This window comes from Poecilia mexicana, unplaced genomic scaffold, assembly GCF_051168715.1.
Source record: "Poecilia mexicana isolate PSO_F unplaced genomic scaffold, ASM5116871v1 scaffold_6, whole genome shotgun sequence".
Taxonomy (NCBI): domain Eukaryota; kingdom Metazoa; phylum Chordata; class Actinopteri; order Cyprinodontiformes; family Poeciliidae; genus Poecilia; species Poecilia mexicana.
The window spans coordinates 7653135-7676799 of record NW_028263375.1 but is presented as its reverse complement, the minus strand read 5'-3'; the positions used below and the strand labels follow the sequence as shown (position 1 = coordinate 7676799).

The 23665-nt window shown below is 40.1% G+C and overlaps 1 protein-coding gene across 2 annotated transcripts; it reads right to left on the bottom strand.

The window, feature by feature from the left end:
- Window positions 1-1088: 1088 nt before the first annotated feature.
- LOC106907882 (C-Jun-amino-terminal kinase-interacting protein 1-like) lies at window positions 1089-20139 on the bottom strand. 2 transcript variants are annotated; one of them, XM_088006767.1, is made up of 12 exons: window positions 19804-20139; window positions 14144-14219; window positions 11772-12356; window positions 9968-10522; window positions 8177-8461; window positions 6092-6167; window positions 5841-6007; window positions 4222-4325; window positions 3912-4022; window positions 3373-3443; window positions 3161-3259; window positions 1089-1679 (listed from the first exon to the last, which is right to left on the bottom strand). In XM_088006767.1, exons 1-12 carry the CDS (start codon window positions 19873-19875, stop codon window positions 1607-1609), a joined length of 2274 nt encoding a protein of 757 aa, XP_087862893.1. In that variant the 5' UTR covers window positions 19876-20139; the 3' UTR covers window positions 1089-1606. The 2 variants fall into 2 exon arrangements, with proteins under 2 accessions (XP_087862893.1, XP_087862894.1); XM_088006768.1 differs by having other exon boundaries at window positions 11784-12356.
- Between the last annotated feature and the right edge of the window lie 3526 nt (window positions 20140-23665).

The following is a 23665-nucleotide window of genomic DNA, read 5'->3' as shown; positions in this document are numbered from 1 at the left end:
TTTTTTTGTTTATAAATGTTTAAAATTTCACCTGTTTTTGTTTCATTAAAATAACTTGTGTTGCATTTCATAGCTGGAAGAGGAATCAGAGAACGCCTCAGATGTTCATGGTCTCCACAGATCATGCAGCCAAGCTCCAAATGTCTCTGCAGCAGCAGAAATGTTGTTCTCCCAACTCTGCAGCTTCACTTTCAGGTGAAGATTCCCTTCTCTGATGAATCCTTTCGGATTGTTTAGGACATTTGGAGAAAGTAAGCTAAGAGCTACACTGCCCCCTATGGGTCTGGCATGGTTAAAACATCGCAGAGGGGCGGATTTGTGCAGGTTCATGTGGATGAAAATTTTCTGAAACCAATCCCGTGTGTATGATTTTTTTTTAAAAGATGCAGCAGAGATATTTGGTTTTGTAAAGACCGGGCTCTGTGTGTACGATACGACGTCGTACCGTCGATAGAGGAAAAAAAGGGAGTAAAATTTCCACCAACAAAACTCAATAATTTTGAGAATAATCTCAGAAATGATTTAGAAAAACAGTGACATTCTTAGCTCAAAAAGTCAAAAGTTTGCTTGTAAAAAAACTAAATAATTTTCAAATTAATCTCAGAAAATTAAAAAAAAAAAAAAACTTGTAAATTTCTGAGTTTCAAAAGTCAGACATTTTCAACTTTAAAACTCAAGTCGAATATTTTTGACTTTTGAAACTCAGAAATGTCCAAGTATTTCTTACTAGAAATTTTCTAAGATTTATCTAAACATTTCTGAGTTTCTTTTTTTTTTTTTTTTTTACCAATTTGTTGACTTTTCAAGCTCAAGAATTTTCTTGTTTTTTTTCTAGAAAATTAGCATTTTTCTTCTAGCAAATGTTCAACTTTTAAAGCTCAAATTGCTGAGATTTTTCTAGAAAATTTATAGAAAAAACAAGGAAACTTGAGATCAAGCTAAAAATTTCTGAGCTTTTCGGTGGAAATTTACTCGTTTTTTTCTATCCAGAATGGTCCTAATATGCCATCACTGTATGAGGCCTTATATAAATTATCTTTTTATTATTCAAGCTGCAAAAAAACAATATATATATATATATATATATATTTTTTTTTTTTTTTGCTGAAACGTTTAATATAGACTACCTTTGGATTGTGGGCCTGCAAGCTGCACTAATATTAGAGTAAAAGCAGCTTTTTGTGCCTTTTTTATCTGTTTAGTTTTGAAGCTTTCTTCTTCTCCTCCCACTTGTTTCCACCTTTTAAAGCTGTTTGGCGCCACCTAGTGGTCTTTTAAAGCATCTCTGCTGTTTTGTGTCCTTTTAGTGATTTTTCTAGTTGTTTGTCTGTGACTGAAGTTTTAAACGGTGAGTAAAATATCCAAGCATGGGTACATGTAAATAACTTCCGTTAATAAATGGTGAATATAAAGTGATTATTGGGGACGTTTCAGTGAGTTCAGTCGTTTTGGTCCTCAGAGGGATTCGCCCGGCGACTCGGACCGGTCAGAACGCTGAATGAACCCACCATGCAGAGAGGAAGTCCTGGTGGTCCAGTCCGGGCGTAGCATGCACACGGTGAGGCTTCAGTCTGAGGAAGAGGATGATGAGGAGGAGGAGGACGGGTCATTCGATGAAGATGTCCTCAGTGGGACAGGAGTAACCGACGTGTTCCTTGTAGAACTGCTGGAACGCCCGTCTGCACAGAGCAGGAAGTAATCAGATTACTCACTGGGGGGAACCAGTCCATCCATCCAGTTATCCATCCATCCATCCATCCATCCATCCATCCATCCATCCATCCATCCATCCATCCATCCATTCATCCATCCATCCATCCATCCAGTTATCCATCCATCCAGTTATCCATCCATCCATCCATCCATCCATCCATCCATCCATCCATCCATCCATCCATCCATCCAGTTATCCATCCATCCATCCAGTTATCCATCCATCCATCCATCCAGTTATCCATCCATCCATCCATCCATCCATCCATCCAGTTATCCATCCATCCATCCATCCATCCAGTTATCCATCCATCCATCCATCCATCCATCCATCCATCCATCCATCCATCCATCCATCCATCCATCTAGTTATCCATCCATCCATCCATCCATCCATCCATCTAGTTATCCATCCATCCATCCATCCATCCATCCATCCATCCATCCATCCATCCATCCATCCATCCATCCATCCATCCATCTATCCATCCATCTAGTTATCCATCCATCCATCCATCCATCTATCCATCCATCTATTTATCCATCCATCCATCCATCCATCCATCCATCCATCCATCCAGTTATCCATCCAACCATCCATTCATCCATCCAGTTATCCACCCATCTAGTTATCCATCCATCCATCCATCCATCCATCCATCCATCCATCCATCCATCCATCCATCCATCCATCCATCCATCCATCCATCCATCCATCCATCCATCCATCCATCCATCCAGTTATCCATCCAACCATCCATTCATCCATCCAGTTATCCATCCATCTAGTTATCCATCCATCCATCCATCCATCCATCCATCCATCCATCCATCCATCCATCCATCCATCCAGTTATCCATCCAACCATCCATTCATCCATCCAGTTATCCACCCATCTAGTTATCCATCCATCCATCCATCCATCCAACCATCCATCCATCCATCCATCCATCCATCATCCATCCATCCATCCATCCATCCATCCATTTTTTCTTCTCTCCTCCTGACTGTTACCTTTCTTCAGTAACACATTTTTGTTCTTTTCCATTTTACCAAATATCAGGAATCTCACCAACTCCTCTAAAATCTTCCAGTTTCATAATTTTCACTAAAATAGGTGTGAACTCAAAATGAATCTTGAAACATATTTTGATTTCCTTTCAGGAATCAAAGAAACATTTTAAACTCTGATCACTTCTGAAGTCAAGTCAGCTTATTTTTTATTTTTCCTTAAATAATTTTGTTTGGCACTTGAAGTACACTGACAAATAATAGTTATGATTACTAATAAAAGAATCAAAATAGCAAATCTAATAGAAGAACTGACTAAAATGTAATGCTTATTTTAACGACTTCCTTTCTAATCTTCTTGAAAGAAACTCCAACATGTCTCTGAAGCCAAGAGGTAAAATGTGGGAGCAGAAAACGTCGGTGTGTCTTTCTCACCGAACAGACTCCGCCAGAGGATGCAAGGTGGTGTCTGACATCAGCACATGGCAGGCGAAGCGCTGCTGGTCGGGATGTTTGGTGATGAATCCAAAGTACCTGCAGCAAAACCAAAAAGAGAAGATTTCCAGCTGATGAGATGTGCAGCAACTCAACAGAGAGAGTTGAAACAGTTCCAGGTGTGTGAGACGACTCAGGTACGCTGAGCTCACCGGCTGTGCTTGGGATGGCAGCCGCAGAATGAGATGTTCTTCAACTGGAAGAAATGGAAACACTGGTCTCCCTGACAGACACAGAAGCACTTTTAATCCAAGGAATCTTGTAATTCATTTTCAATGGTGTTCCTCAAGGACCTGTGCTTGGAAATCTGTTTTTCATTCTTTTGTGATGCAATAATTTGCTCACATCAATTAAAAATGTTGAATTTAAAATGTAATGTGTTGGTTACAGTGGTAATAAAGTGGCTTAAGGATAACAAAGTTCAGGTTTTGTGACACAGAGACAAACAGAGATTCAATTCCACAAATAAAAATCATTCTTCTCTGGTGTTCCTCATGGCTCTGTGCTGCGACTCCATTTTTCCCTTTTTTTACTCTTTTCCCCATAAAACTTAAATGTTAAATTGAGATATTTAATAGTTTGCATGCCCTCCAGATTGATCTCTACTCAACGTTTTGAGAACGGCATACCTTTTTTCAGCTTCATCGGACGTTCTAGCAGTTGGAAAGAGAAACCAAATGATTGGACTCACCCGGTGAACAGAGTGGCACTGGTCCTGAACGATCATCTTCACGCCTTTCACGCTGACCTCCAGCACACAGGCTGACGGCAGCTGACCGGCTGACCGCCTGTTACACACAACCTGTTGGAGCAAACAGACAGACAGTCAGAAAAAAACCTGCATGTCTGCAGCAGCTACGCAGACAAACACAGAAAGAAACACAAAGTTAGAATTTATTTCCTGCAGATAGCCGTTTAGTTTTGTCTTTTGGATGGAAAGTAAATTTATTAGAAAGGCCAGATGCTGTAAGAACTGTTTAAAACATTTTTGTTTTTTGTACCTTTTGCATCGCTGCACACAGGACGTCGTTTCCCATGTGGATGGGAACCTGAACCGAGCCCAGAAACCGAACCACAAACTGCTCCGTCCAGCCGTCGTTACGGACTGAAAGGCAAATAAAGAAACACCAATAAATAATAAACACATATAAATGTTTCAGCTACGTCTATTTTTAAATGTTAATAACTGTGGCACTGCGGAGTCTTGGAAAATATTTATTCATTGCTATTTTTTTCAGTTTTCTTAGCTTGAGGCTAATAGTTTTTCACATTTTGAGATTTTGACACTGTAACAAGATATTTGATTTTTTTTTTGTGCAAAAACACAAAATCAGACCAAATATTTTCATTTAGTTTCTAGTGCAAATATTCTAATACACTTATAACACATAAGTGAGTTCTAGTTCCACTGACATATTATTTCACTAGTTACATGAAAAATACCTCATCAGTAAAATAATCTGCTCATGGAACTGGTACGTTTCTATCAATATTATGAAATTAATGGCTTAAAACAAACTCCTGTATCTGAACAGTTACTTGTAAGTTAGTTTTCTCTTATTTCAAGCATACCAAGATATTTCCACTAGAAACTAAACCAAAAATACTTGGTAAGATTTTGTGTTTTTGCCAGAGGTGGTAAAGTTTCCAAAAATTATACTAAAGTAAAAGTAGCAATGCTTCAACATATTTTTACCTAAGTAAACATAAAAAGTAGCCGTCCAAGAAATTACTCAAGTAAGAGTAAAATGTATTTGGTAAAGAGTCGAGTAACTGATCAAATTATCCATCCATCCATCTTCTTACACCCTTGTCCCTCAGTGGGGTCAGGAGGGTTGCTGGTGCAACCTGACAGTCATGTTTTTGGACTGCGGGAGGAAACCGGAGTAACCGGAGGAAGCCCACCATGCACAGGGAGAACATGCAAACTCCATGCAGAAGGACCGGGGCCGGGAATCGAACCCAGAGCCTTCTTGCTGCAAGGCAGCAGCTCTACCAACTGTGCCACTGTGCAGCCCCTGATCAAATTATCAATCACTTAATATTTAGAAAATACATCAACAGGCGACCAAACTATAAAGTTAAGAGGAAACTTTTTTGAGGACCAAAAAGACAAAAATAACAAAAAAAACACAAAAAAATCAGGAAAAATAAACATTTTCCAAATCAGTTTCTTTCAATAAAAAAAACTATTAAACTTTAATAAAAAGTGCAGGTGTGTGTTTCTGTGTCTGGTGGATTTTTTGTTAAAACGTGTTTGATTTTCACTCAGTGGGTAGAAAATCCAGAAATTTTACTCAAGTAAGAGTAAAACGTACAGCGTAGTAAAAATACTCCTAGAAGTACTTTTTGTTTTTTTAAAAAGTTACTCAGGTAAATCTTATTGAATAAATGTGGTTAGTTACTACAGAACTCTGGTTTTTGCAGTGCATAAATGAAGTAGTGCTGAAAACTCAGACCCAGATCTCTCCCTTAAGAATAAAGCATCTCCTTGTTAGTCACAGACTTTTTTTAACTGGTTTTATGTTACAGTAAAGAATTAAACTAATCTCTTCTCATAACAAGGGGTCCATTCTTCCAGTTTAGGAAAACTGGATGCCTTCCTGCCGTCCTGGCGTACCGTGGCTCCCGTCTTTGGGCACCCTGACGGCGTAGAAGGCCGGGAAGATGCCGGTGGCCCCGGTCCTCATGTTGTAGCCCTGACACCACAGATCCTCGCTCTGCTTCAGCATCAGCACCGGGTCGTCCGTTTCCAGCTGCAGCTCGTCTGCGTGGCGGGGAACAAACCTGTGGACAGAAACAGAGTCAGCTGCGATGTGTGATGATTTTCATTCATCTTGTTATTTGGGTCTGTGTTGTGTTTGTGCCGACCTGTAGACGGCCCGGTGGCTCTGCTGTCTCTCCACGCCGTCCAGAACGCAGGAAAACACACCAAACAAGCTGGCACCTGAGGAGCAAAAAGCCAACTTCACACCCCAACTGTCAAATATTCAACGTGAACTCTGTAAGAGTCGATTCAACAACGGTGAGAGTAAAATGTCTCATTATGTTGGTGAAAATATTCAGAGTTAAAATAGGTATTTTTTTCTCTTTGCATTTCCTTTAACATTGGACAAGTTGAAACGCTGATCTCTTTCTGAGTTCATGTAATACCATAAGCCAGTGTTACGAAAAATGATACAAACTGTAAAAAATATAATGTAATTATATGCTGTTTTGTTGTAAACCTATTCAACATATACATTTATTGAAATCAACAATAAATTAGGATATTTAAATATTTATCAGCTATACAGCTAAGATTTATATAAAATATTTGTAGGATAAAAAACATCTTCCTGGTCTTATCAACATATTAAGCTTAGCACAGAAACAGCATGTTATTTAGATAAAATTAGATTAATAAATTAATCAAGTTTTACTCTATAGTTCATTGTAACTTTAAAACTGGGACCTGACTCCGTGTTGATGCACACAAAAGCTTTCAAAAATAAACATTCCTCACAGACTACTACAAATCTACTATAAATTTTACAGCATCGTCTGTAGTAATTGGGACAAAGGCCGGCGCCATCTTGTCATGTAATCAGTCAAGATGTAAACAACTAAGGCTGAATACACAGAAGCATAGCGAAGATGTGAGCGATTTCGGTGAAGATTTGAGGATTTATCTGTTGTTTTGGAGGAAGAAGTGAGATGGAGAAATGAAAGAGGAGGAGGAGCTGGTTCTACGTTTTTGAGCCTCGTTGTTCAGGAAGCAACGAAAACGTCAACATTTCTGAGGAGGAAAGGTTTGACGCTTTAGGGCTGGAGCTGGAAATCTGTCATGCAAAAATCACTGATTGGTGGTAAACAGATCTGTAATAATTATTCAGTTTAATTCTGGTTTAATTCATATAATCCAGTTACTTTAAAGCAACTGGTTCTGTTCCAACATCTGAATAATCTTCCTATTCCTCCATTTCCACGTCTTGAATTGATTTTTTTTAACTTTTGATAACTGAATAGTATTTCTATGCTACAGTCTTGTACATTATAGAAGGTTTATCAGTTGATGTCAGGAATTCAAGCATGTTAACTATTTAAACTGTTTATAATAAGGCTAATAAAATTATCTGCAACCCACAGCCAGTGCAGATCATCTCTATTTACCCGCCACAACAACGTTTCTGGCTTCCTACAGCTCAAATAATCTGACTACTGAACTGTTTGAAACATGTTACTTTATGGCTTTAATATAAACATTTTCATATATTTTTGTATTGTGAATTAACACTGTATACCTTGAAATAGACCTGACATGCCTGCAAACTCATAGAAAACATGCAACTTTGTTTTTCCATGCTTAAAATGTGTTAATGCTCCACATTCCTGGAGGATTGTAGTTTTTAATTCAGAACTACAGCTGTGCAATATATCAGCTCACAGTGGTCACCACAAAACGACTGCGTCCAACAGCAACACTGCAGAGGATGCATTATGCAATATTTAAAAGCCTATCAAATTTCAGGTACCACGCATTTAAAACTCTGCTTCTAGTATCATCTTTGTCCACTTTGAACTGTCCTCCAGCAGGAGCTTTTGATTTAAGATGCACTATTTTTAGAAAACCTTGAAAATATGAACAGAAATGGTTGAAACATAATACTAGGAATCGCTAAACCATCAGAAATGGACAGAAAACTCAGTAAAAAAGCTTCCTCTGTTCAAATTAAGAAAAAAAATTATAATAATTTTTGTGTTTTTTTTGTTGTATTTATATCTTAATTTTGATGTATTACAAGCTGAAACTTGTTCATGTTTAAGAGCTCAGTGCCTTGGAATCATGTTAATCACTAAATAAAGCCAAGAATTTGGTTTGGTACAGCCTGGTACTTTTTTATGTAACCGGCTTATTTTTCCTCTATTCGTGACAACAGTGCTGAGTGAGAAGGGAATATCTGCAGATAAACTCACCTGTGGCGCTGTACGGGCTGCTGCTGTTGGCGGTGAACAGGTTGAGGAACTTCCTGCTTCTGGGGCCTCTTCCTCCTCCATTAGACTCGTCTTCCTCTGAAGTTGTGGCCGACGAAACCTTGGACTGCTTGCAGACCCGTGCAACTGCAACTACTTCCCTCCTTCTCTTCACCTCCTCCTCTCTCCTCCTCTTTAGGTCCTCCTCCTTCTTCCTCTTTGCCTCCTCCTCTTCTTTTTTCCTCTTCTTCTCCTCTTGTCTTTGTTTCTCCTCCTCTTTTCTCCTTTCTTGAAACAGAAAACAAGGAGTAGAAAGCACAGCGTTAGTTGCTTTTCTTACAGTTCTGGTGTTCCACCAGGTTTTGTGTTTGGCCCTTTCTATCTTCCTCCAGTTTAAAGAAGGAATTCCTTATTTACCTCTATGCAAATGATACTTGCCTTCATATAAAAATGTTAAAAACTTTGAAAACATTACTGAAAATAAAGTAAATGTAGAATCAAGAAGTAAAAATCAAGACTAAAATAATAGTCAACAGAAAGAAATCCAGATTTTTATACGCTAGAGCCCTCATTTAAGCGGTTATTAAAACGGTAAAGGTTGCTAACTGATGGCACACGTGATGTAATGGTCAGGAGTTTTTAGAAACGGTTGATTTTTCAGTCACCAAAACGCATTAACTTATTGCCAAAGGGTGATTTTTTTAAGCGGTTGGGATGTTTTTTTTAGAAGCAGTTGAGACGTAAATGGAAGTATAAAAACATATAAAATGTGAAATCCCCTTTAAAGCAAAAATAGTTTTGTTAAATTTTGGAAACAGAAGCTGCTTAGTCTTTCTTTTTAGCAATATGTTCTGGGAATTGGGTCCAGAATTGCAAAACCTAGGAGTAGTGATGAACTCTGACCTGAACCTTCAGAGCCACATAAAGACGGTTACAAAGTCAGCCTTCTATTGTTGACTCAATAATCACACTGTTGATGTTAGCATCCACACTTTAATGGTCTTCATTAACATAGTTAACAACATGCCCAGCGCTCCTCTCACAGCAGAAGGAAAAACTGCAGTTCTAGCCCCGCCTCCCATCACCTCACATCCGACACATGCGCAGTAAGGGTTAGGGATAGGGTAAGGGACTCACCCTTGCAACTTAACACCTGAAGAACATTTCCAGGATTAGAGGACTAATTCTGATCTAGAGAAACTGGTCCATGCGTTTATCTTTAGTTGCATCGATTACTGCAACAGCATCTTCACAGGTCTGCCTGAAAAATCAATCAGATCCAGACGCTGCTGCTGGAGTTCTGACTAAAACCAGGAAGTTGGAGCACATCACCCGGTTCTACAGTCCTTCCACTGGCTCCCTGCAGCTCAGAGAACAGACTTTAAAATACTGTTGTTAGTTTATAAATCACTGAACGGCTCAGCACCACAACACATTAAAGATCTGCTGCTGTCATAGCAACCTTCCAGACCCCTCAGGTCGTCTGGTTCTGCTCTGCATCCAGAACCAGAACCAAACACGGAGAAGCAGTCTTCAGCTTCTATGCACCACAAATCTGGAGCAAACTTCCAGAAAACCGCAAAACAGCCGAAACACTGATCCTTTAAATCCAGGCTGAAAACCCAGCTGGTTAGAGTTGCTGTCAAAACATAATGAAAAATTTAACTTGACTAAATGTAACGTTTCAAGGACTGACTGACTGACTGACTGACTGACTGACTGACTGACTGACTGACTGACTGACTGACTGACTGACTGACTGACTGACTGATAAAGCAGCTCCTCTGTTTCTACCTAGCTTCCTGGCCTCCTCGCTCTTCCTCCTCTCCTCCTCGTACTCGGGGTCTTCCTCCTCATTGGCCGACTGGTAGACTGTCTCGGCGTCGCTGTCCTCGTTGTGTTCGTTGGGTCCGTGCAGGCAGTCCTTCAGCTGGCCCAGCTCCAGCTGCGCATGCTTGTCCACCACCAGCGTGTATTTAACCGAGGCGAAGCTCAGACCGGATGCCGACTCGCTCTTCGGTCGGGTTCGGTCCAACTTAATGTCCACCGTGTCTTCAGCTTTGTCCCCGCCTGCACCCGTCTTTGCGGCGGTACGGTCCGCCTCTGGTTTGTCCTTGTCCGTCGACGTGCGTGCCGGGCGGTTCTGGACGGGCGCGGAGGGAGTCGGATCTCCTTCCCCGTCTTCTTCTCGGATGTCCGGGTTGGTTCTGCAGGACAGAGAGGGATGCAGCGGTCCAGGAGGGGGCCCCTCTGTGTCTGAGCTCAGGGACATCCGGTTGGACCCCCCCTCACTGCTGGACCGGGACAGCGCAGCAGGGGGGTTCTCCTGGGTTCTGTCATGGTTTTGGCCTGAGAAAACAAATCAGAGTTGGTTGGGCCTGTCGCAATAATCAATATCAAATAATCACATCATTTATTGTTTTTCTTTTTTCTCTCTTTCTACTAAAAGCTGGATGATAAAAGTTTTTATCTTTTGACTTAAACAAGCTCCTATATCTTGCTAAAATGTTACGTTTAAGTTGATTTTCTTATTTCAAATGTACTAAGATATTTGCACTAGAAACTAGACCAAAAATACTTTTAAGATTTTGTGTTTTTGCAGTGTATAAATTAAATGTTGCTGAAAAATGACATCCAGATCTCTTCCAATCTTAAATCAGCTCTTATTAATAATAATTTCCTTGTTATTGTTAACAACAGACACATTTTTTGGTCTGATGTCACTTTACAGAATTAACACTTGAGTTGCCTTTTTACCAAGTATTTTCTTTTACTATTTAATATCTTTGAAGGCTGCTTTTTACTTTCACTTGAATGAAGATATGTTGAAGTATTTCTACTCTTTCTTCAGTAAAACTTCTGGGTTTTCTACCCACTGGATGAAAAACAAACATGTTTCAACTCAGAAATTAACCACACACACCCACCCACACACACACACACACACACACACACACACATGCACGCACGCGCACACACACACACACACACACACACACACACACACACACACACGCACACACACACAGGCCCACATACACGCACGCGCACACACACACACACACACACACACACACACACACACACACACACACACACACACACACACACACACACACACACACACACACACAGGCACGCGCACACTTTTTATTGAAAGGAACTAATTTGGAAAAACTTTCTTTGCCTGATTTAATTTTTTGTTACTTGAATTTTGTTACTATGAATTATTTTTATTCATATCCTTAAAAATACAAATAATTTCCATGGAAATGTATATTTTGGTCTGATGATGTAATTTTTAAATAATAAATGGTTAATAATTTGATCAGTTATTCAGTACTTGAGTAGATTTTTCACCAAATAATTTTTTCTCTTGAAAATGTCTCAGACGGCTACTTTTCCTTTTCTTGAGTAAAAACATGTTGAAGTTACTCTTTCTCTAGTTATTAGTTTCTCTCTAAACTCTCTGGAGGTGCTGTCTGGGGTTTCCCACCTTGGTTCTGGCTCTTCTCCTGGTTCTGGCCCTTCTCCTGGTTCTGGCCCTTCTCCTGGTTCTGGCCCTTCTCCTGGTTCTGGCCCTTCTCCTGGTTCTGGCCCTGGTTCTGGCCCTTCTCCTGGTTCTGGCCCTTCTCCTGGCTTCTTGCTGCTACAGGTGTGCGTGGGACCACCATGGCAGGCAGGTAGACCTCCTGGTTGGACAGCTTGTTGTGGGACTTGATGCCTGCTCCTCCTCTGCTGCTCATCTTCGCTCCTCCTCTTCCTCTCCCCTCAGCTGGCCGGCCTCTCGGCCCGTTTACCTCCCTCTGCCTCTGATGTCCGTTCCTGTCTTTGTCCTTCGCCTTGTCCTCACACAGCCGTCCCCCTCTCCTGTCCGTCCCGTTGCCCCTGAGCTCTCCCAGGTTCTTCTCCTTCATCGCTCCTCTCCCTCCTCCTCCTCTCCCGCCTCCCCCGCTTCCTGCGGCTCTCCGCTGACTCCTCGGCGTGCTGTAGGGTTGCGTGGCTGTGGATGTCGACCGTTCTCGTGGTCGGACCCGTGCGTCTGCGGCTGAGGCGGCAGCCTGTGCGTTGTTTCTGCTGTTGGAGGTGCCGGCGGTGGGCGGTTTTGGTGCCGGCCGGCGCTGAGCTGTGGGCCGGACTTTGTCCTCTGGTTTTGGCTTGGCATCCTGAGGTGCTGGATCTCCTGAACACAGAAAGAAAAAAAGAAAACATCAGATTATGTGTTACTCAACCTACAGAACAGAAAACAGGCAGATTATACATGTAGTAAGAAGATTAGTCTGGACCGGTGCTGCAGGAACTTTTCGTTTTCTTTTCACGTTCTTACTCAACTCTAAACTCAGAGGCTTAACAGCTTCCTGCCTGAGAGCCTGAAGGAAACAGCTAACAAAGAATCATTATCATTAATGTTGACCGGACTGTCGCTTAATCACAGCAATCATAGAAAAGGTGCTGAAGTACTGTCCATGAAATAACCTGCCATCACATCTGCAAAACTTTGACACCCCTGGGTGCCGCTGCAGTGTTTGTAGCACCCTTTACATGATGGTTGTACCCTTTACATGTTGGTGCACCCTTTACATGTTGGTGCACCCTTTACATGTTGGTGCACCCTTTACATGATGGTTGTACCCTTTACATGTTGGTGCACCCTTTACATGATGGTTGTACCCTTTACATGTTGGTGCACCCTTTACATGATGGTTGTACCCTTTACATGTTGGTGCACCCTTTACATGATGGTTGTACCCTTTACATGTTGGTGCACCCTTGGCATGTTGGTGCACCCTTCACATGATGGTTGCACCCTTTACATGATGGTTGTACCCTTGGCATGATGGTTGTACCCTTGGCATGATGGTTGCACCCTTGGCATGATGGTTGTACCCTTGGCATGATGGTTTCACCCTTTACATGTTGGTGCATCCTTGGCATGTTGGTGCACCCTTCACATGATGGTTGCACCCTTTACATGATGGTTGTACCCTTTACATGATGGTTGTACCCTTGGCATGATGGTTGTACCCTTGGCATGATGGTTGCACCCTTGGCATGATGGTTGTACCCTTGGCATGATGGTTGTACCCTTGGCATGATGGTTGCACCCTTGGCATGATGGTTGCACCCTTTACATGTTGGTGCACCCTTGGCATAATGGTTGTACCCTTGGCATGATGGTTGCACCCTTGGCATGATGGTTGCACCCTTTACATGTTGGTGCACCCTTGGCATGATGGTTGCACCCTTGGCATGATGGTTGTACCCTTGGCATGATGGTTGCACCCTTGGCATGATGGTTGCACCCTTGGCATGATGGTTGCACCCTTTACATGTTGGTGCACCCTTTACATGTTGGTGCACCCTTTACATGTTGGTGCACCCTTGGCATGATGGTTGCACCCTTGGCATGATGGTTGCACCCTTGGCATGATGGTTGCACCCTTGGCATGATGGTTGCACCCTTGGCATGATGGTTGCACCCTTTACATGTTGGTGCACCCTTTACATGTTGGTGCACCCTTGGCATGATGGTTGCACCCTTGGCATGATGGTTGTACCCTTGGCATGATGGTTGCACCCTTTACATGTTGGTGCACCCTTTACATGATGGTTGCACCCTTGGCATGATGGTTGTACCCTTGCCATGATGGTGGCACCCTTTACATGTTGGTGCACCCTTTACATGATGGTGCACCCTTTACATGATGGTTGCACCCTTGGCATGATGGTTGTACCCTTGGCATGATGGTTGTACCCTTGGCATGATGGTTGCACCCTTTACATGATGGTTGCACCCTTGGCATGATGGTTGTACCCTTGGCATGATGGTGGCACCCTTTACATGTTGGTGCACCCTTTACATGATGGTTTCACCCTTTACATGTTGGTGCACCCTTTACATGTTAGTAGTAACCTTTACGTGTTGGTTGTACCCTTGTCTTGCACCCTTCACATGTCTGTTTGTTGTACCTGTGATGTGTGGGGAGGAAGAGTGGGAGTCCTTCCAGCTGTCCTTTTTACCCAAAGAGTTGTTGTTGATGGAGTCCTGAAAGAAACAACATATTGAGAGAAAGACCATCAAAGATCCATCCATCCATCCATCCATCCATCCATCCATCCATCCATCCATCCATCCATCCATCCATCCATCCATCCATCCATCCATCCATCCATCCATCCATCCATCCATCCATCCATCCAATGGATTTACTGCTTGAAAAATCTCGGATGTTTTGACCAAACCAGAATCAGAACCAGCATATTTCCAGAATAAACAACATACAATCATGAATTTGTCCTGCTGGTCTCACACCTGGTTACCATGGTTACCGTGTTAACTCTGAGCAACACTTTGTCAGATCCAAACCTCTAAAAATAAATATTTCGACTTTCATCACGAAACACACACTCTTTTCTGAGCTCAAACACACCAGAGACATTTTCATTCATCGCTGGAAGTTCTTTCAGTTTCTCTAAATATAAACGCCTGACCCAGTAAGCCGCAGGAATTTCCCCAGGTGTAAAAACAAACTACATGAACAGATAAAGACGATCACTCACATCACAGGTCAGAACGCAGACTGAAGTTCTTTAAAGGGATTTCTAAACCAGAACAGACCCAGCTTTTTAAAAATTCATACATATCTTTCATCATTTTTTTCTTTCATTTTTGTTATTTTTGTCCTTGTTGGTTGATTTCTGGGCGTTTATGTCATTTTATGGTTGTTCTGCATTTATGTTTTTCAGCTGTTGTCTTATTCATTTCAGTTCAGGACACTTTGTGAGTCTTTTCCATTAATTTCCTTGAAATCACTGCAAAAACAAAAAAATCTTACCAAATATTTTTGGTTTAGTTCCTGGTGCAAAGATCTTTGTACACTTTAAACAAAACTACGCTGTAAATAACTTTTCAGTAAGTAGTAAGAGTTTCATCAATATTAAGGATTTTTTTACTTAAAACAAAATCCTACATTGTTACTTGGAAGTTAGTTCTGTTTTATTTCAAGTGCACTAATAAACGAGACCAAAAATATTTGATTAAGATTTTGTGTTTTTTCCGTGTGCATCCTCAGCATGAGGAACCAGAACCGTTACTGGACTCGCGACTTGCTGCGTTTTCCAGCTGATAAATCTCAGAAGCGGAGAGGCAACGATCAGAAGGAGTCCAGATCTTCTGTCTCACAGCGAGCTGCTGGACTGAAACAGACCCAACTAATCGATGAAGCGTCCTGTTACGCCAACTCAGCACATCCTTCCCTGATCCACTGGCAGCCGTCAGAACCTGCAGAGTGGAGATCTTAAATGGATTTATTAGGGTGTTATTTGTTCAGATCCTCCTCTTCCTCTCTAGCAGGACAGATCAGGAAAAAATCTCCTGCTGTTTCTGCAGGAACCCACAGATTAATTTGACCGTCTCTTCTGTCGATTTAAGGATTTTATGTTATTTTCCCAACCTAAACTTAGAGTAAATCCTGGTTGGTACAACCAACTTAATAAAAAAACTGTGTTTAACGATTTCAAAATGAAGTCAAAAATGATGAGAAAAACATTGAAATGATGGGAAAATGTTGAATCAAAGAAAAAAAGGAGATGAAAAAGAAATTAAAATAATGAGAAAAAGTTAGAAATGATTAAATTCAGCAATAATGAGTCAAAATAATAGAAAACAATTCAAAATGGCAAAATTATAAAAATGATTAAATAAGAAAAGTTTAATTGTTGAGAAAAATTTTAAAAAATTAATAATAAAGTTAAAATAATGAGAAAAATTAAGAAAAGCCCAAGGAAAAGTTTGTTTTCTTTTAATTTTCTCATCCTTATTGTTTTATCATTTCAGAGAAATGATGAGAAAAATATTCAAATGAGAAAAATAGACAAAATTATGAAAAAAATCAAGAAAGGATGGGAAAAAGTCAAACGATCAACAAAAAGTTTGAAAATACAAATTTATAAGAATTTGAAAATGAAAAGAAAAACAAATAAATTATGAGAAAAAATGTCCAAATGAGAAAAAAGATTAAATGATGCGAAAAAGATTAAATGGTGACAAAATATCTGACATGATGAAACAATCCAAGTTATGAGGATAAAAGTAAAAATCATGAGAAAAAGGACAAAATTATCAGAAAAGGTTGAAATAATGAGGAAACTTTGACATGATGAAACAATCCAAATTATGAGAAAAAAGTTGGAAAAGGTGTTGCAATAATTCAGCCTTCTTTCAATTGATTTCCACTTTACTCTTAATATTTTGATTTAAAAACAGCAAAAAAGTTTTTCTTATCGTTTCAACTTAATCTTGAGATCTAAAGAAAACATTCACCATTTTCTTCCTCCTGGAGAACTATAATCTTATTTTGAAGAAATGATTTGTAATTATTTGGTGCTCCTTAAAGCTTTGAAGCCTTTAATTTGTGTCTGCATCAGGTTCTGTTAAGGATGGCTGGACTGGTCTGAACCAACCCAGTAAACAGGAAGAGGCTCATTTAAGGAGGAACTCCAGAACTCGCTGCTGCTGCTGAGGATGATGCTCTGCCTGAGGGATCAGACTGAAATACTGCAGCATCAGCAGCAGAACAGCGCCGAACGCAGCCCAGAGTGAAAAAAGGTTGCTTCATTTCTGAAAGTATCACCTTCCTGCATTTCTATGATCACTGTGAGTGAAAATGTGGGTTTTATGGGATGGGAAGCCCCGGTTTTAACTCGTTCTGAGTAATGAGGGCTGGAGGCCATCTTGTTTTCCTTTCACTTTGAATCCCTGCCGACACTCTGAAGCTGCATGTTCCACTATCTGCCTTATAACCAAGACTGGGTGAAGATTTCATTTTAGAAAAATCTTGATTTTTTTTCACCAATTCACTTCTTGGGTTTCCATAGTTCAGAGTGATGCTAGCGCACCCAGAGCCGCCATCTTGTTTTTCTATTTATTTGGATTTTGAACTCAACACAATACTAGGGCAGGACTACAATTTCATGTCTTTAATTACAAGAATAAAGTCGTAAAAAACACTAATTTTATGAGAATTGCAACATAACAAATAATAAAAAATGAAACTGAGGAAAGTTGAGCCTCTTCTTAAGTTATATTTTGGAACCAGTTTAACCAGTGAATGAAATTAAATTAAATCTTCATTTATTTTGAACAAGTAAACTGTCAGAGAAAAGGTAAAATAATTAAGAAGAAAATATACCATAATAATAATCAAACATAAAAAACTAAACCTTCATATCCAGTTTGATGAGCAGGAGGAAGAAGACAAAGTTTATTAAATTCCATCCAAATATGTCCCACATTTTCCATATTTACACATCTACTATTTACTCATGTTACAACACACAGATATGAAAATATTTCATCTTTTAACACATCAGCATCAAATTATTATCAGTAGCAGGATTTTGAAACGACAGAGTCGATTTCAAAGAAACAGTCACACAAACGGAGCTGCTCACCTCAGACCCTGATAACTTTCTCACTAAAACAACTTTTCTCTCACAATTTTCACAGATTTTTATGGCAAAATTGCATCTTATTTCTACGAATGGCGATTTTCTCATAAAAATTATCGTAGCCTTGCCTGATACTCTGTTGTACAACTCACAGAGGGGATGTTTGAAATAAAAGCCAAGTTTTGAAAATATTTTCTGTAATTTTGTTTTTAGAAAAGAAAGAAAAAAAAAAGAAAAAGTAAAATGATTAATTAAAATCGGAAATCATTTATGGTTTGAAAACATCTGAGGCCGTAATTACCATTAAAGCGCCAATAATTGTTTCCATTTGCTAAACAACAGAAAGATTAACATTACATTTTTAAATAATGGGAAAATTAAAAGAAATCAGTCAATATATCAGAACCTCCACCAGTCGGCTTCATCCTTGGAAACAAAATATTTAACAGGGAGAAAACCATCCCAACTGTGAAGTATGAGGCTGGTGGCATCACAAAGCAAAAACACAAAATCTTACCAAGTATTTTTTCTAGTTTCTAGTACAAATATCTTATATGGGCTCCACTGGCAAATGATTTAACTTAAAGACATTTACTGAAAACACTTCTTCAGTCTTGCTGAAAAGTTACTTTTAAATTAGTTTTGACTTTTTTCAAGTGTACTAATATATGTACAAGAAACTAGACCAAAACTAGTTGGTAAGAATTAGTTCTTTTGCAGTTTCCAAGCTTTCCCACTCTGCTCCTTCAGACTAGCTAACAGCAATTAGCAAATATCTGGTGGAACTGCACATCTGCTGAGCTCATTATACAAACTACTTCTCAGAGAAACACTGGGGAAAATGTTGTTCAAGGCTTAATGTAGGAGTGTTGTGATGACATGCTGAAGGCGGCATTTTGGAAAGAACAGGAGCTTCTTAAAGAGACAGATGCCCAATATCAAGGTATTAAATTGTAATGTCAATTTTCTTTTAAAGATGACCTATTAAGCTTCCTGGAACATGTTAGGATAGGTTTGTGGTCTACACAAAACATATTCACTACACTATTTGCACAAAATGAGGTTTTAGTTTGTTGTTAGACTATTCTGAGCTGTTTTAGGGCTTCTTCTAACTTCCAATCCAAACAAGCTGCTGCTGGCCATGCCCCCCAACTTAGTCACACTTGTACGTGAAAATAGCTGCAAACAGATGCACAATTATACAACTGTACATCTTTGAAAAGCAGATGTGCAGTATCCTGCACAACCAACAAGAATGCAGCAAGTGGTTTCTGGATGGCATGTATAAACAACAATACTCTTGTCTTTTCCAGCAGCCATTGTACAGGGCATACGCCAGTAAAACCAGCTGAACAAACCTGCTGGGCCTCCAATTGGGTTGCTAGGTTACGGGCGGAACTCTGCTGGGGTTGCTAGGTAACAAGCTGATTTGTGACGTTACATTCCGAAGGTTTTTGAAACAGCTCATTTTCAAGACACCAAAAAATGTTAACTGGTTGGGTAGTTTTCTAAGCACTTACGCTAATTTTAGAAGCACCAGAGACCCAAATGCAAGTGTAAAATAATAATAGGTTCTCTTTAAGTCATATTTGATATTTACAGCATTTTCAAAACAACTGAAGGTAACACGGTTACTTGATTGTGCTATAAAATGATTTTATATGCCTGGCATAATACCGTCCCTTTAAAGATCCATATTATAATTTCTTTTTAAGATTCTAAGCTTTATTTTTAAAGGGGTGTGGACTCTTCTCAGAGCCTCTGTCTGAGTCTGGCTGGATCTGAACCAGACCTGCCTCCTATCTCTGTAAACACCCCGAGACGATGAGCTAAATCCGATCTTCTACTGCTCTGGAGTCAGCAGTCCAGACGTGTTTTTTTCCAGAATTGGCACTATTTAATCATGATTGCAACTGAATATTTTCCCAAGATGGCAGAGCAGCAGCGGCATCAGCAGCAGCCGGGACGAACACGGCCAGGCGTCGTTCGATGAATCACTTCACCCTGATCCACTCTGACTCCTTCAGTCCTGGAACCGATCAGGAACATTCAGCATCCCGGGAGAAGGGATGTGACCCGAATGACACACTCGATTACACACAGATGCTCTCTCACACACACACAGTCACCCAGTTATCGGCTGACCTCTGGGTGGGTCCGCCCGATCCGATCGGACCTACCTGGGTGCCGGCTTGTGGGAGCTGTGGGAACAGATTCAGGCTGGTTGGTCTCTTTGGTCGGTATTTATCCATGACAGTGCAGGTGGATCCTCCGTCGACAGGCAGCAGCTTCCTCCCTCCTCCTCCTCCTCCTCCTCCTCGTTTATCGGCGCTCCTCGGCTCGGACAAGGCCTCCCCCACCCTCCTCTACCTCCCTGTCATCTCCTCTTCCTCCTCGGTCCTCTGAGCATCGCTCAGCTCTGAGCTCCTTCTCTGGCCACGCCCCTCTTCCCAGACGATTGGCCCCGCACGCCGTCACATCACCTTCATCACCACAACGGAGAGGAAGAGGAAGAGGGAGAGGGATTGTGTTGAGTTGCGATGGAGGGAGTCGGGACTGAGATGAGTGAGAGATACAGAGGGAGGAAGAAGAGGAGAGGGAGGGAGGGAGGAAGTCAGGGGCAGCCAATCAGAGCGAAGCATGACATCATCAGCTGATCTGCCTTCAGGCTAATGAACATACAGAGAGTGACTCAGAGAAATACAATTAGACAGCAGGACAGGCGGACAAAGGCAACCGCCAGTCAGCAAAGCAGTCGGCAAACTGTCTGATGACTGGGAACCAGTCTGCCAGTCTGTCTCAACCCAGTTCAGCTAAATATAAACCCGGTCGCCAGTTAGGAAATGGTCTGATAAATGGAAACAGTCATCTTGTATAAAACAGTCAGTAAACAGGCTGATAACTGGTAACAAGACAGTCAATGAGACAGAAAACCAGTAACCAGTGAGGAACCAGCCTGTCAATAAGACGGTAAACCAGTTTAAACATAAAACCAGTAACCAGTGAGGGACCAGCCTGTCAATAAGACGGTAAACCAGTTTAAACATAAAACCAGTAACCAGTGAGGGACCAGCCTGTCAGTCAGACAGAAAACTAGTTTAAAGGAGTAGTATTTGTGTAAAATCCACTTTTTTTATCTTTAAATCATGTCGTAATGTTATTCCCCCATCCAAAACAAACCTGGAGTGTTGCTTTGATTCTAATGTATGTTTGAGAAATTCTTTAATTTCCATGGCAACCATTCAGCTGTTCAAAATGCCTGGGGGGGCCTAGCCCCGCCTTCGAGGTGCAAGTCCTCCTCAGAGCTGCTGTTTCCAAGCTACTGCCCTGTTCTTTGAGCTTCTGCCTCACAGAGCAGCGCTTCCCCATGACTCAGCTCCTTCAGACTAGCCACAAGCAATTAGCAAACACCTGGTGGAACTTTGCACCTGCCACTGAAACACTGGTAAAAATGTTGTCATAGGGTTAATAGAGGAGCCATGTTGTGATGACTTTCTGAAGGCAGAGTTTCAGAAAGAGCAGGAGTTTTTAGTGACACAGACCCAATTTCAAAGCATTAGATCAAGAAGTGAAATATCTTACAAGTAATATTTCATAGCTATAGCACTTTCATAAAAATGTAAGTTAGTAGCCTGATTGTGCTGTAAAATGGCACTATAGGTCTGGAAAATATATAATACTGTCCCTTTAAGAAGCAGTTTAAAGCATAGTTGGTTGGTGATAAATCAACTCCTTTTAGGAGCTTTCTATTTAAGTCAGTATTTCATCAACGATATCGTCTTGTAAACACTTTGATATTAGTGGTTGGTAAAAACCAACCACTTGTTCTAATTCACTTCGTACAGAGGGTCTGGACTTAGTTGAGGTTTTAACTGCTAACGTTTGGCCATGACGTACGTAACGAGGCAGTTGAAGCTTACCGGAAATGGTCTGCGCGGTAAGCAACCGTCCTCCACTGCGAAGAGAGAAGTGCCGAGCAGAAAAATATGACTTTTTCAGCCACATTGTTGTTAATTCAACACGGACCGGACCGAACCGAACTGTTTTGTTCACTTCCTCCGCTGCCGATGCTAAACTACTTATCCTGTTTTTCACAGTAGGAAAAAAAACTGGACGTGTGAATTACCGCCACCTAGTGGTATGGGGTGTTTCATGATGATTTAATTTCGAATATCGTCGCCTTTCGAAATAATAAAGTCACCTAATAAAGTTGTGTTTTGTTTCATAAATTATCTTTTGGCAATCAGAAAGGGGTCATTTTTATTCATTTATTTACTTTTTGCCAAACTCACATTTGGAAAAAAAAAATACTTAGGCCATCATTTTAGGAAGGTGACATCTATCTACAGGCAAATTACAATTTAAAAACAGCACAGGAAATAATGTTTACAACTTCTATTTGCTGATTGGTCTTGAGAAATCCAAGTGAATGAGAGAAATTCCAGGCAGTGCACTGAAGGGAGATGAGTATCTAGTTGAAATGTGTAAGAAAGCAAAACCTTTACAAGTTTAATTGGCTTTGTTGTTTTTATTTGCTCTTCCCACTGCATTCTTGTCTTCATTTTTTTAACTGCTAACGTTTGGCCATGACGTACGTAATGCAGCAGTTGAAGCTTACCGGAAATGGTCTGCGCGGTAAGCAACCGTCCTCCACTGCGGAGAGAAGTGCCGAGCAGAAAAATGACTTTTTCAGCCACATTGTTGTTAATTCAACACGGACCGAACCGAACTGTTTTAACAAGTTTTTTTGGTACTTGTTATTTTTGAGTGTTATGTTTGTTTTGGGTGACTGTGGATCAATAATATTAAATGTTATTTTTAAACAAAACTAATTTTGTGAATAAAAAGTGTGAATTCCTAATGTTTTTATGGTCTGAATACAATAAAGTAACCGATTTAATCTTCCTTCTGATTTTTTTCTAACGATTCCCACTGACCAGACTAGTGGACCCAAGTAAAACCCTCAAACAAAAAGAATCCAAACACATAGCTGAATGCTTTATATATTTTATATACAAACAGATAAATTAGAGTGAAGAACAAGAAATCATTTTTACTCTACAGAGTCAGGTTGCTCAAAAAGACGCAACGATTTACCTTCATGTTTTCCGGCCTGCAGAACGACTACAGGATCTACAGGATCTGGTTGGGTTCTCTAACTGCTGGCAAAAATATCAGCTATTCCTAAAATATTCACTTTTAATATTTACATATAAACAAAGAGTTCCCAAGAACAGAATAGAGTGAAGTGGATTTAAACATTCAACAACAGATTCATCCAGAAACAAGAAGTCAGTGAAGTGCAACATCGGGTTCAGGCTGCAGGACGAAGTTCTGCTGATGAGTTTGTTAGAAACTCTAATTTCTATCATTGACATTAAATGGGCTCTGAGGGAGGGGAGTCCAAACGTTTTGCAACATGGGACAGAATCACAAAGTCTAAAGTATTGAGGAGCCATATTGTTTTTTCAACTTAAAAACACATAATTATACATGCAATATTTAATGAAGCAAAGTGGCATTTTCTTTGCATTAATAAAAGCTGGACAGTTTCCTAACTTTTCTGAGTTGTTTTTTCAGCTTAATTGGTTTAAAAAATCTTTAAGTCAATTGCTTGAAACAAAAATTACGATATTCTTTAAAAGAAAAACCTTACATTAACCAAGTTTAATAGAAGTACTAATGTGCTTTAATTTTTAAAAATAGTAATTAAAACTCAAAGAAGTTTCTGTTAAAAAAAGAATTAAAGGTGTCATTAAAACTTTCGTGCTAAAAATGACAAAAGTGGAGGGCCACATTCAGTTTCTAAGAATCAAAATAAAATATTGTATTCAGAAACAAATACTTTTTCTGAAATTATTTTCAAAAAAATAATTTCCAAAAATTATGTTTCCAAAATTATTTTCTGGAATATTATTTCAGAAAAAGAATTAAAAAAAATAATTACATTATTTCAGAATAAATATTTTCAGAAATAATTTTTCAGAAAAATAATTTTTCTAGATGTTACGACCACTTATAGTGCAATAAAAACAACCAATA

Excerpts from the sequence above, each read along its gene's own strand:
- LOC106907882 (XM_088006767.1), bottom strand. The coding sequence starts at position 19,875 with ATGGATAAATACCGACCAAAGAGACCAACCAGCCTGAATCTGTTCCCA. Across the intron at positions 12,357-14,143 it reads TTCCTCCCCACACATCACAG|GAGATCCAGCACCTCAGGAT; the intron begins GTACAACAAACA and ends TTCTGTGTTCAG. Across the intron at positions 3,444-3,911 it reads AGTGCCACTCTGTTCACCGG|GGAGACCAGTGTTTCCATTT; the intron begins GTGAGTCCAATC and ends TGTGTCTGTCAG.